This window comes from Xiphophorus couchianus, chromosome 4, assembly GCF_001444195.1.
Source record: "Xiphophorus couchianus chromosome 4, X_couchianus-1.0, whole genome shotgun sequence".
NCBI classification, from domain to species: Eukaryota; Metazoa; Chordata; class Actinopteri; order Cyprinodontiformes; family Poeciliidae; genus Xiphophorus; species Xiphophorus couchianus.
The window spans coordinates 23,870,497-23,882,291 of record NC_040231.1 but is presented as its reverse complement, the minus strand read 5'-3'; the positions used below and the strand labels follow the sequence as shown (position 1 = coordinate 23,882,291).

The window sequence follows — 11,795 nt, the reverse complement described above, 5'->3', positions numbered from 1 at the left end:
CCCGGGGTCTGTAATCACTGAGGTAGAAAACCAGAGTATAGGAGCCAATTACCATGCAAGCATACACCAAAGCAGTCACTTTGAAACACTTGTGAAAAATAAACATTGTTGGGAAGCAATTTTGTTTTTGCATTCATGGGAAATGTGGTTCTGGATAAATACTGCTTGTGAATTTGTAAATGTAGGAAAGAAAAAAAAAGTTCATTTTTTGCAAATTTCTTTTTTTTTCATTTAAACAAAACAAATAAATAGCAGATATTAAAAGAACCTTCAAAAATCAACACTGGAGGTTGCAGTCGTTTGGAGGAGTGCAGGTGTATCTCTTCGCATCGAGTTTATGTCTCCTTTTCTTTTGCCTTCTTTCAAATACTCAAACAAACTTCTCTTTATGCACGTTTTCGCTCAGTTGATGATCTTTAATGTCCAGTTTGTGCACCACCCTGAAGGCCTCCAAGAACTCTGTGAAGTCTATGCTGCCGTCCTTGTTGAAGTCGATACTGCGGGCCAGCTCATCGATGGCTCTGTTGTCAATGGCAACTCCCAGGTGAGCGCTGAAAAGGCGCCAGGTGTGGCGAAACTCCTCAATGGAGATCAGACCTTAACACATCCACATCCACATCCACCATGAACACACTTTAATTGGCGGAGAACATGATGAACCAACTTAAAACATGCTGTAGAGTTTTATGTACCTGAATGATCTTTGTCTATGATGTTGAAAATGATCTCGATGTCGGTTCTGTATCTGAACAGAGTTTCAGCCAAGTTGGGAGCAACCTAAAAAAAATAAAAACACATATGCAGTAAATATAACATAATTACCATTATAAGATTTGTCTTTTAGTTTCACATTTCCTATCTGGGATTAGTAAATATTTGTTCACACAGCACTTGGGTACTTTATCTTCTGACCTGAGGCAGAGGAGCTCCTGGTCCCACATCCTCAAAGCAGGACTGATACTCAACACTGCCATCTGGTGCCAAATGGACTAAGTGTGGACGAAGTGTCCGCCAGGGTAAGTCCAGTCTCAGGACAGACTCCAGCACCTTGGCCCATTCACCGACTGACACGCAACCTTTAACAAAGGAGTTGCTGCTAAGGTAACGGCTTCATGTGATGATAAGGGTGACCCCCGTGTGGTGCTAGAAGGAGCAGAGAGTACCGGTTTCATTTGGGTCGTACTGCAGGAAGCCTGTCATCAGCTCAGATCGATGGGCGAACAGTTTCTCCTTTAGAGCCCTGAGAGCAGAGCCTTCAGCTGCACGAACTCTGCAACAAAAATAAAAAACAAGGTCTAAACCAACAATTTTATTTCAATATTTTATCCAGAATGATAATAACATTCAAGATAACCAAAGCTGGGGACACTATACAAAGTTCACAGTGTTTAAAGACGAGGAATATGCACTTAGACTGGTTCCAGCAAATGTTTCTGTGACGACTGACTGGGAACCACACACCTGACAGCTCTGCCTGATGGGTGATCACAGATTAAAGTGGTTCCTGATGTGGGCCCTGTGGCTCACTACCCCAGGTGGCATGCTGCCTGAGGGCGGCACATGCATGTGATGTGGGGCTCGGGCGAAATCAGCTACTTGCACATAGCATAGCAGTTTTCTATTGTTTATTTGCAGATCCACTTTACAGAAGAAGGCATAGCTGTATTAGTTAAGGGTGGTTCTGATTCCATTATATCCAAGAGTTATTTCACTTTTTTGGGAGCTTGTGGCATAGTCAGCATTTGTTCAAAATGCAAAATACGAGAGCAAATCAAACCTGAACTGGATAGTTTCACACGTTAACAGAGATTCTTTAAAATATGGAAACTGTTGTCTGTTTTATAGTTTATTCCATTTCTTTTAGGGTGCAGAAAGAGGGACTCCCCTAGAGTCCCAGTGGTTTAAGAGTCAATACTGATCACAGACCACAAAAATCTTTGAGAGAAAGAAAAGAAAGAGAAGGATGAGGTGAAAGAAGGCAAACATGGATTAGCATCGGATAAATCTTATGTACTACTACTGCAGGTAGTAGTAAAAAATTTAGGAGCGATTGCATTGCACCTCTGTGTCAGTGTAAGCCTGCGGGTTGTGCGGCTGACTTGGTATTGGTAGAAGCGAGGCACCAGTTCCTTTCCCAGTTTGATGTAAGCACCACGGTTGCTTCCCTCCTCATAGTAGTTTGATGCTGAGAAGATGGTGATCACCTATAAGATTTACAAGTTCGTCTGTGCCCGTTCATACATGTCACAGTTTTTTGGGCAATATGAGCACGTTGAATGTGTCCTACCCGTCCGCTATGACAGAGTTCGTAACCCTCCTGTTTGCACTCATGAGAGCGGATGAGCAGCTGCAGTCCGTGCTTGTGCAGCAGCCTCTGAGTAACGTCAGGGCCGAAGTAGCAGCCTCCACCTCTGAAAGAGTTGGGGCTGCAGCCTTCCTGGGTTTTAGGGTCACTCCACAATATATCCACAATCTGGCAAATGCAAGAGTGGACACGGATGCTATATATGACACATCAGCTTATGAAACAGAGCTGAAAAATCTCTCACCTGTTTCCATTCCCGTTCCTGTTGTGGAGGTGATGGGAGAGGAACAGAGGACAGAGAGTCCAGGAAAGGCACCTGGAGGACATTGCAGGGTGTGCTGGGAGATGAGGGGTACGTTTGAGGTGAGATGCAGGAGGGAGTTCGAGGAGAGCAGAGCGAAGAACAGGACGACGATGAGGATGAAGATGACGAAGTGGAGGCTCCGCTATCTTGCCAGCTCAGCCTGCATCTCCTCTTTCTGAGGATGAGAGTAGGTAGCAGGAAAAGTCAGGATTTTAGTAAAATGAATAAATAATGACTGAATCCTCCAAAAAGGGGAACATCTGCAAATAAAGATAAGAGGTCAGACCTCAGAGTGGGGGTCCTGTGGTTCCCATTGTAGCTACGACTGCTGCTGGGACGAGAGATGTCCGTTGACCTCATTCTTTTGCCCAGTCGATGGGACTGACCGATGTCAAGCTGCTCCAAACTGCGTCTAGGAAACCTCAGGGCAGATTTCAGCTGAGAGGACATGATGTGAGGTCAACAACTAACATAGATGTTCATAGAAGAAGGCAGAACATCCTGCAAAGCCCCTAAATATCTCAACGGAAGTGATTTAAAAAGCTTTAGCTAGGGTTAACTGTGACAGTAACACATAGATGGTTTACTACAAACAAAATGGTGTAATTTCAAGTGTAGTTCAGTTTGAATTACCTTTAAGAGAAATAAAAAAGTGCTATTTTCAGTTCATAATTGTTTTGTGTCTCAAAAGACACCAAAACTCAAAAAAAGGAAATATGTTTCAAAATACAGTTTCCTGTTTATGTCCAGTTTTGTTTTCTTCTTCTTCTTTTTTTTTTTTAGAAAATACATAGACTTGTAAAGGTAATCATTCCCCTGCGTTATACTCCGGATAGCACAAAGTGACACATGGTCAGCAAAACTGTTTGAATATCTGAAAAGTGAATTATGCATGTCCCTTAAATGAACTAATTTATTCCATGCTGTCAGAGCAAAGGATGACTGAATACACTAACCAGGATGTATTTTGATGTGCAACATACTTTTCAGGTTTTTGTTTGAAAAATGTTTAAAAATCGACATTTCACAGTTGTACAGTAGTTTGTGGTAGTCCATCACTTAAAATCCAAATGAAAAACATTTAAGTTTGTTTTAATGTGACAATATGTGACGAACTTTAAAGGGTAGCAAGACTAAAGTAAGGAATCTTAATACCATCTGAATTACCTGTGATTTTTTATGCCCTCACATGACGGGGGAAAAAAAATCCCTGCAGTTTATAAAGCATAAAATAAAAAGGTAGTTATGGATTTTCTCTGACCTTGTGCCGCTCTATGGAGCTGAGCAATTCCAGATCAGTCTGGTCTGAAATTCCTCCGTGCACAATGAGGATCTTTGCATCAATGACTGTTGCGATGGGCAGAAGGCTGAAAACGTCCTGAAACAGCTGGAGGATCTCATGGCCATGAGTCTGCATGTAGTAAAACAAATAGATCTTATGATGGTGGACCAAAAAATCCAAAGGCTATCATAAAATCCTAAGTTATTTTTGTGAAGGAGGAAAAATGTCATTATAAAGTGGCTTTACCTTATACTTCTGCGTAACTTCTTTTGTGAATCCGTATCTGAGAAGCAAGCGAAAATTCTTGAGGACTTGTGGGGATGAACTTTTCTTTCTCCATGTTTTCTTCCCTCACACCCACCTGAGGTTCATGATGTGATCCTCGTGGTTTCCTCGGTTCAGGTGCATGTGGTCTGGGTAAAGCAGAAGGTAGGCAAGTAGGAGGATTACCACTTCTACCGACTTTTTCCCACGATCCACAAAGTCTCCATTAAAGATGTAGGGTGTCTCAGCAGAAGGCAGACCATTCTGGACATCAACAACAACAAAAAAATTAACTACATTTTGACCAGCACAAACGTTTAAATTTTTTATAAGCTCTGTTGTGCCTGTCTACAAACAGAGACATTTCTGCTTATGGACATTATTGCTTTAGGGTACCTTATAGAATATCAGAAGCAAGTCATCCAGCTGGCCGTGCAGATCACCTGCAACAAAACCCCCCAACAAAAATCAAAAACAAAAATTGCTAATTCTGATATGGACATACAGCTCTGGGTAAAAGGGTTACACACACTTGTGTACCTTGTGTAATCCAGGATTTCTGGATTATTTTGAATTTCTTTGACTTGTTCTTTTTCCAAAAAACAGACATTTCTTTTTTCAAAATAATTTGGACATTTTCCGAATTTTCCTTAAACCACACAGGGCCTGAATTATACAAACAGGCCTATTATGTATATTTATAGCCCTGCTAATTCATTGATTGTTGTACCTAGGCACTTTGCTTTTAGAAAACAGTGGGTATAATTCTGGCAGGACATCTGAAATCTTCTCAATTTGGTTGACTTTCTGGGTTGTACTCACAAATCTTCAAGAGGCTTAAGAAAACTGCACCAACTATAAAGCATGGCGGCAGTAGCATCATGCTGAGGACTTTGCAAAGTCATTGAAATAATGTGGAACAACCTTTATATTCTTCAAGTTAATGTCAGAGCAATTAAAAGAAGTTTGAGACATGGAAACAATTGAACTGTTTTGGTAGGACGATGATCTCAGAGTTGTTTCCACATTGGATGAGGAACATGTCCAAAAGATATAAAAATCAAAATACAATTAAATGGCTTAAACCGCAACTTCTATGCAAACATCTCCAATTGGCACCACCTCAACACAAACAGCGTGTGTTCTTTGCTTTTATCACAGGTTTTCTTAAGTTTAATGAGATGCAAGTTGGTGTGAGGAGGCAGCTGTGGACAAGAAGTTAAGTGCCTGATTAGTGTGCAAATATCTTCCAGCGCTGCTATTAAGATACAGGCAGTAGTAGTTATGACACATTTAAAGACAGCAGCGGTCATTTATTGATGTGTTTACTGACCTGACATGTTCACAGCATCAGAATGACAAATGTTTTCAGGTTTGCCTTAGTGTACAGAGAAAGGACAATGCTGGATCTAATTGTTAACGAGGAGAACTGAAATTGAGACTCCTCACCACATATGGTGATCTCCTTGGTGTAGGACGTTGACAAATGGACAATATTTGGCATCTGTTTGAGGAGCTTTTTGCTCTCGTAGAGCAGCTGCAAGACATACCTGGCATGTAGAATCTGCATGGAAACAGAGGCCCACCATATTCAAGACGCATTTATTGTTGCATCAGGACGAAACAAAATGTCACAATGGTACCTGCTGCTCTTTAAAAGCACTCAGGAGGGCGTTTGTATCAGAGACAGACAGAGGAAACAAAATACGAGGTCCAGTGTAAGACTCTGGGATGGGGATTGTTTTGTAGCAGGTCTCTCTGTCTAACCAGGGGTCGATGACGGGATCCAACAACTGGGAGATCAGGTCTGGAGGAGATGATATGTTCACAAGCTGAAAAACTCATTTCAGTTGTTCTTAGTTATCCCACGAGAACCCAGCTGCCTCAAAGCTTAGAAAGTACAAAGTCACTGTAAAGTACAGTGTAATGATGAAGGCCACTTGTATGACCTGAACCAAAATTAGAGCACTTCATAATAGATTCTGAGTCTGAATGGGTCAGAGGAACATTGATTATAATCAGACAAATTGTGAAATGAAAATATCCCCAACACAGACATTAATTCGAGGTGTCTTCCTGTAAGTAGCTTGCCACTGTATCACTTTCAGCTCTATGTGACATGAGAGCACTCTGACATGCAAATAAAAAAAAAAATAACGACCTCTAATTTATGCAAGCAAAAAGCAGACATCTACCTACAGGCCACTTTAGTAGGGACTATTGTCTGCTGTCCATTAAATTCCCTTTGTTCTGCCCTCGGTCTCTTGCACACACAAACAGAAAACACAGATGTCCGCGGCACACAATGACCACCCTGTCTGCATGACGGCTGAATATAAAACCATTGAAAGACGACATGCAGGACAGAATCGGCCGGGAGGATGAGCTACGGCCTAGCTTGTCGATGAAGCGACAAGCTGTCACACACACGCCTACACCCCCACACACACTGCGGCAGCTACACACCAACACGCTAGCCTCCACATTCATGATTGTAACTAAGCAACAGGGTGTACGTTGGACTTTCTTATTTAGACCAAAACATAGTTGTTTCACAAAAATTGTGCTCATTATGTGAAATTATATTTATTTCTCAGCAACTTAGCTCCAGCTGATGACTAACAAACACTAAAATGTCACCACTTACCGAGGCCTGAAGTAGTTTTGAATAACAGACCACACTAAATTGTAAACAACACGTTTGGAGCTATAATAAGAGCGTAAAATTGAACCTTACCAAATTTAGCCACCGATGGGATTAAAGTCATGATTCATGACAGGGGTCATCTAGCATTTACTGAAAACAATAAATCTGAATGTCAGCACCGTTTTAGTCTCACCAGGCCCGTTTCCGTTAAGGTGGGTGAAATTGTCCAGCATATAAGTGAAGAAACTGGACAGCTAGAGAGATCAAGACAAAAGGACATGAGAGATTTATGGTGGCTTCTTTGTAAACACCATTCAGATGCAGGTAACAGAGAGAGACAGAGAGACTGAGACCTGTAGCTGGTCCTGTTCGCCGGCATATTCGATGGACTGAAAGATGTTCCATGTGTACCTCCTTCGTATCTCCAGTCGGGCCATGTAGCGCCGGTACCACCGCTGGATCAAAACAGCTGCCTTCATTGCTGCAGGACAGTATCAGATGTTGGACTTTATAAAGCAAAGAAAAGTAGAATCGCATGCTCAGCCACATGGTAGATGATATAAGTTAGCTCCCTGAAGAACTTACATTGGCTTTACCTTTTTATGCTAAGATACTACTGTGCAAGTAAGAAGCATGCTACAAACCTCTGGACTACTAATCTTGGCAAAAAATGGTTAAAATCCCTTGGACGTTTTTTTTTCTGCCACATTGCAACATGAAAGTGTACATTGAGAGTTTACAGCATTGTCCTGCTTATCATCACCCATATTTTACTGTTCTTGCTGAAGAAAGCATTCCTACAGCATGATACTCCTACTACTATGTGCCACTGTCATATCAAAGCTCGTCCTTTTCTATCTCTTTCACAACTTTTTGTCGATCTGTCAGATAAAATCCCAATAAGACACCCAGTAGTTCAGAAAGCGCATAGGGTATTTTTCTTTTGCACGGTACTATACATATGCATCCATGTATACCATACAGGGGGAAGAGTCAAAGACTTAAAAAGATCTTACTGAGAGCCGGGCTGGGGCTTTTAATGGCTTCATCTGTGAGAGGAAACACGAGTCAGCACGAGAAGCTGGTAATTGAATGAAGTCATGTGCAAACACAGACACACATGAAGACACACACGCAGACAAACAAAGTAGGAGCGATAACAAGACACAAGGGAAGTTGTTCTGTTTTTCCAGTGGGACTGGAAAAACTGAACAAATTAAGCAAGCTTTGGGGAGTAACAACACTCATTAAAGAGAGGAGAAAAGACAAGCTGGGAGGAGAAAAAACTACTATCTGTCAAACATCTGTATGCGTGTGTGTGTGTTTGCAACATGTGAGCAAACACAGTGACAGAAAACAGCGAAACATGGAACAAACCACATGGAACCGCACATTGGTACAGTTAACCCTATTTTAAGAAGTGCTACTTAAAATAGGGCTAAACAAAAGAAACCAAAACAAGCTCTTAAATGAAGCGAGAGATTCAGATGATTGGTTTTACATCAGAAGAAAACAAATGGGTAATTACAGTAGTAGAGTGAATAACCTATTAATATTGATCACCTGCTGCACTGTCTTTTAAATATTATCACCTGGATTTATCAACTGGGACAATAAAGTATATTTCTATTTCATTAGAGGTGTTTTACTGTTTTAGTCATATTTTAGATATTGCTTTAAAAGTTAACATATTATTTTAACTTCTATTAAATCTTTATTCTTTGTTTATATTTTATATAACATACAACATTAAGCTTTGTAAATTAGTCTGTTTGCAAACAGAGCACCCATATATATATATATATATATATATATATATATATATATATATATATATAAAGATAGATAGATAGATAGATAGATAGATAGATATACAGTATATATATAAGTACTTTTACCTGTTTCCAGTTGCTTTACTTGCATTTCAGTAGCAACAGAAGTGCCACATCCCATGACGCTCAGCAGGGAGGTCCAGGGGTCACATTAGTCACTCTTTTCCAAGCCTTATGGGATTCCTTCGGATGGCAGCATGTGACTAATGACAATTATTATTAATTCCAACATTTCTCACCTTTTTAGTCATACATAAAAAAGCTATTATAAGCAAGTATCTGACACAATGTATTAGACACTTTTTGTCCAAAAAGTGTTTGAAATGGTTTTTTTTTTAAAGAAAATAATTCAATTTGTCTGTGTGGGCTGAGGCCCCTGTCTTACAAAATCTTAGCAACGCCCTTGCTGCTAACAGTCAATGCTTTATACGCGTCACCAAATTGCACACAAAAATATATGCAGTTACGGAAATAATTGCATAAAACTTTCTCCTCTTACGGTTTCATCAACAGGAAAGCTTCGCTTCCAGTAGTGCAAGTCGTTAAATCTTACCAGAAGCTTAAATCCGCGCGGTCCGCCTGGAATGATGGGAGCGCATCAATTCATGCGTAAAAATGTGCGTCGAAGCCAGCATGGAAAGGTCCAGCTCTGCGTCCTCTCCAAGAGCTGGAGTTGGACGTTCAAATGCGAGGAGGAAGTCGCAGCATTCCCAGAGAAGCTGCGGTGGCAAGAGGAGGAGCAGGGCGCACGGCCAGTGCTCAGAGCTGGGAGACGACGCGCAAAGGAGCAGCAGCTCCACATGCTACTCCGTATTTTAAATGGAGCCATCTACTGTGGCATAAAAGTCACAAATCTGGATTACAAATAGTCGGTGACATTATGCTCTGTGTACGCATTTGAAATGCTTAGGGATTTTAATTCTTTAAACATTTTTTAAACAAACTCATAAATGTGAGTAAAACTAAGCGGTACAAAGTTTAAAGAAAAAAACTAAAATAGTAAAACTATATGTCAAAATATATAGTAAAGCACATCGGTCTCAATCAACCACAAATCAAAGGTTAAGTTCGCCTCAAGCGTGATGCTCAATTTAAGAGAGCATTGCTGAAATTTACACCTTTGAGAATATATTACAGTCATTTACATCTTGAGTGTAGTTCTTTAATAGAGACTAGGAATAATTGGCACAGTTTAATAAATAAAACTTAATAGTGAACTGTGTTATCCATAAAATCCAACATTTAAAATGATATCTCAAATACTCTCAGAACTGATTAAAGTTCAGCGATGATTCAGTTTTTCTGAAATTTAAAGCCTTTCAAGGCTTATTTGAAAGGCTTTAAATAAGCCTTGAAAGAATTGCATCATACCAGCCTCATTTCTGAGGGAACGTTTGAGGAAAATGTTTTAAAAAAATAAAAAAACAAAAAATGGACCTTAGGCATGGCAGGTTCAATTGCCAAAAACAACCTTATAAATGGAACCAAACCTTAAGGTTTTCAGGGTAAATTCAAGGTTCAAACAAATACAAATTTCCAACATGAGAACATAGCAGTAGTGAGATTAGCATAGGGACAAATGCCCAAAACATACTCCAGTCCTCCTATCCTGCTGGTTTTGGCACATTCCTCAAACACCTGAAGTAAATAGTGTAGTTCTCTCAGCAGGACATAATGACCTAGAAACTGCAGAATGAAAGCTTGGACTTGAGCATCATTGCAATGCAGATATGGCCTAAGCCAGTTTGCAAGATTTGTCTTGTTTTACAGCTACAGGCAATACAGCTTGACAGTTTCACCTGAAATTATCTCAGTTCCCTACTGCATCCTCAACCATTAAATTTTCAGTGTTTCTATGCGAGTCAACAGGCATCCTGTCAAAGATCTGCCCAATCAAATTACACCAAGTGGCTCTTGTTTGTCCTGGCAAGAGGCGGTTATGTGAAATGTTCCCATCTTTACAGCTAGATGTCACTAGATTCTACATACCTGTAAAGCAAGACAGAAGCACTACAGTTTAAAAATTAACTTTTATTAATACCACAGTAAAAGTTTAAAGTCCAATACTTTATGCAGCAGCTCTTGTACGAGTCATCTTTTTTAAGAGCGCGATGGCAGCATCAACCTCCTGCAGAGTGACGAGTTTCAGTCTGTTGCTCTTTGACAGTCGAGACGCTTCAAAGCTGACCAGTCTGAGTAGGAGAGGTCTGGGGAAACAGAGATGCCGACTGGACAGGAAATCTGGAATTTCCATCTTTGCACAATGAACCTGTTAAGGTTGGGCACATTAAAAAAAAAATAAAAAATGTTAAGCCCAAGGATTTGAAAGTTGATTTTTATGTACAGGATAAAAATGTCTCATCCAAAACAATATCTTACATATACAGTTCTTAGACACAACACAAAACTAGCAGCTCTGACCTCTTTATGAGTTTTGTAGATGAATTTGGAATGATCTCGAACTCGCCTCGCTTTTTTTGCAGGAATCCAGTGAGCTGCTTGAACAGGTGCCTTCATTTTGTTGTGTTCAGTTGAAAACAGGCATCCGATACATATATAAAAAATAAATAAAGCTGCTAGCACAGCCTTTTACACTGCTCCCAAGAAAATCAGAGGCTCTGTGTTAGTACTGAAAAGGAGGTTTTAATGAACGCAAATTGAAAACAGCTTTGCTTAATCAGGCTCAATTACTTTCACCCACCTGGCTGTAAAGTCCTCAGTGGGGGATCAGGAGCTTTCTGCAGGAGAGAAAAATCTGGCTCAAATAGAAATAACAACATGTGGTCACACAATTTAGAGCTGCGCTTTGCTTTCTGACTGTTTATCTCTTAAAAATTGATGCAGAGTGGGATGCATATTTTCCATGTTCTTGACTTATTAATAGCTTAACAACAGAGTGGCTAAAAGAGAAATCCATTTTTTTCTTTATTCCTCCTATTGGGCTATTTATATATATACTCAATCACTCACTTGCCACTTTTTTGGTGTCTAGATGTGGGGAAGACAACTTGCTGAAGGTCATCATAAGCCTTTCTGACAGACACACAAGCCTCCACTCACATCCACACATGTGCGTGTGTGTGTGTGTACATAGGATTTCTGAGCTGACCCTTGTGCCATCCCAATGACTTCCAGCGATTTTGAACCTGCTGATGGCTGTC

The 11,795-nt window shown here is 40.3% G+C and overlaps 1 protein-coding gene and 1 long non-coding RNA gene across 3 annotated transcripts; both read right to left on the bottom strand.

Moving 5' to 3' along the window:
- Positions 1 to 200: 200 nt before the first annotated feature.
- ppef1 (protein phosphatase, EF-hand calcium binding domain 1) lies at positions 201 to 9,431 on the bottom strand. 2 transcript variants are annotated; one of them, XM_028015232.1, is made up of 19 exons: positions 9,188 to 9,431; positions 8,701 to 8,837; positions 7,819 to 7,851; positions 7,156 to 7,283; positions 6,996 to 7,056; positions 5,799 to 5,962; positions 5,605 to 5,719; positions 4,552 to 4,598; positions 4,253 to 4,419; positions 4,138 to 4,174; positions 3,871 to 4,020; positions 2,896 to 3,047; positions 2,550 to 2,784; positions 2,288 to 2,473; positions 2,062 to 2,204; positions 1,164 to 1,270; positions 913 to 1,076; positions 693 to 777; positions 201 to 597 (listed from the first exon to the last, which is right to left on the bottom strand). In XM_028015232.1, exons 2-19 carry the CDS (start codon positions 8,753 to 8,755, stop codon positions 371 to 373), a joined length of 2,256 nt encoding a protein of 751 aa, XP_027871033.1. In that variant the 5' UTR covers positions 8,756 to 8,837; positions 9,188 to 9,431; the 3' UTR covers positions 201 to 370. The 2 variants fall into 2 exon arrangements, with proteins under 2 accessions (XP_027871033.1, XP_027871034.1); XM_028015233.1 differs by lacking the exon at positions 7,819 to 7,851.
- A 1,219-nt stretch (positions 9,432 to 10,650) lies between these two features.
- LOC114143221 (uncharacterized) lies at positions 10,651 to 11,746 on the bottom strand. Its single transcript, XR_003595196.1, has 3 exons — positions 11,605 to 11,746; positions 11,056 to 11,372; positions 10,651 to 10,903 (listed from the first exon to the last, which is right to left on the bottom strand). It is a non-coding gene; the product is annotated as an uncharacterized LOC114143221 (long non-coding RNA).
- Positions 11,747 to 11,795: the final 49 nt, after the last annotated feature.

Bases quoted from the DNA above. Each gene is read 5' to 3' on its own strand.
- ppef1 (XM_028015232.1), bottom strand. From the start codon at position 8,755: ATGGGATGTGGCACTTCTGTTGCTACTGAAATGCAAGTAAAGCAACTG. The intron at 7,852-8,700 runs GTAAAAGTACTT...TTCCTCTCACAG, and splicing joins AGTAAAGCAACTGGAAACAG to ATGAAGCCATTAAAAGCCCC. The intron at 4,420-4,551 runs GTACCCTAAAGC...GTTGATGTCCAG, and splicing joins TGCTTCTGATATTCTATAAG to AATGGTCTGCCTTCTGCTGA.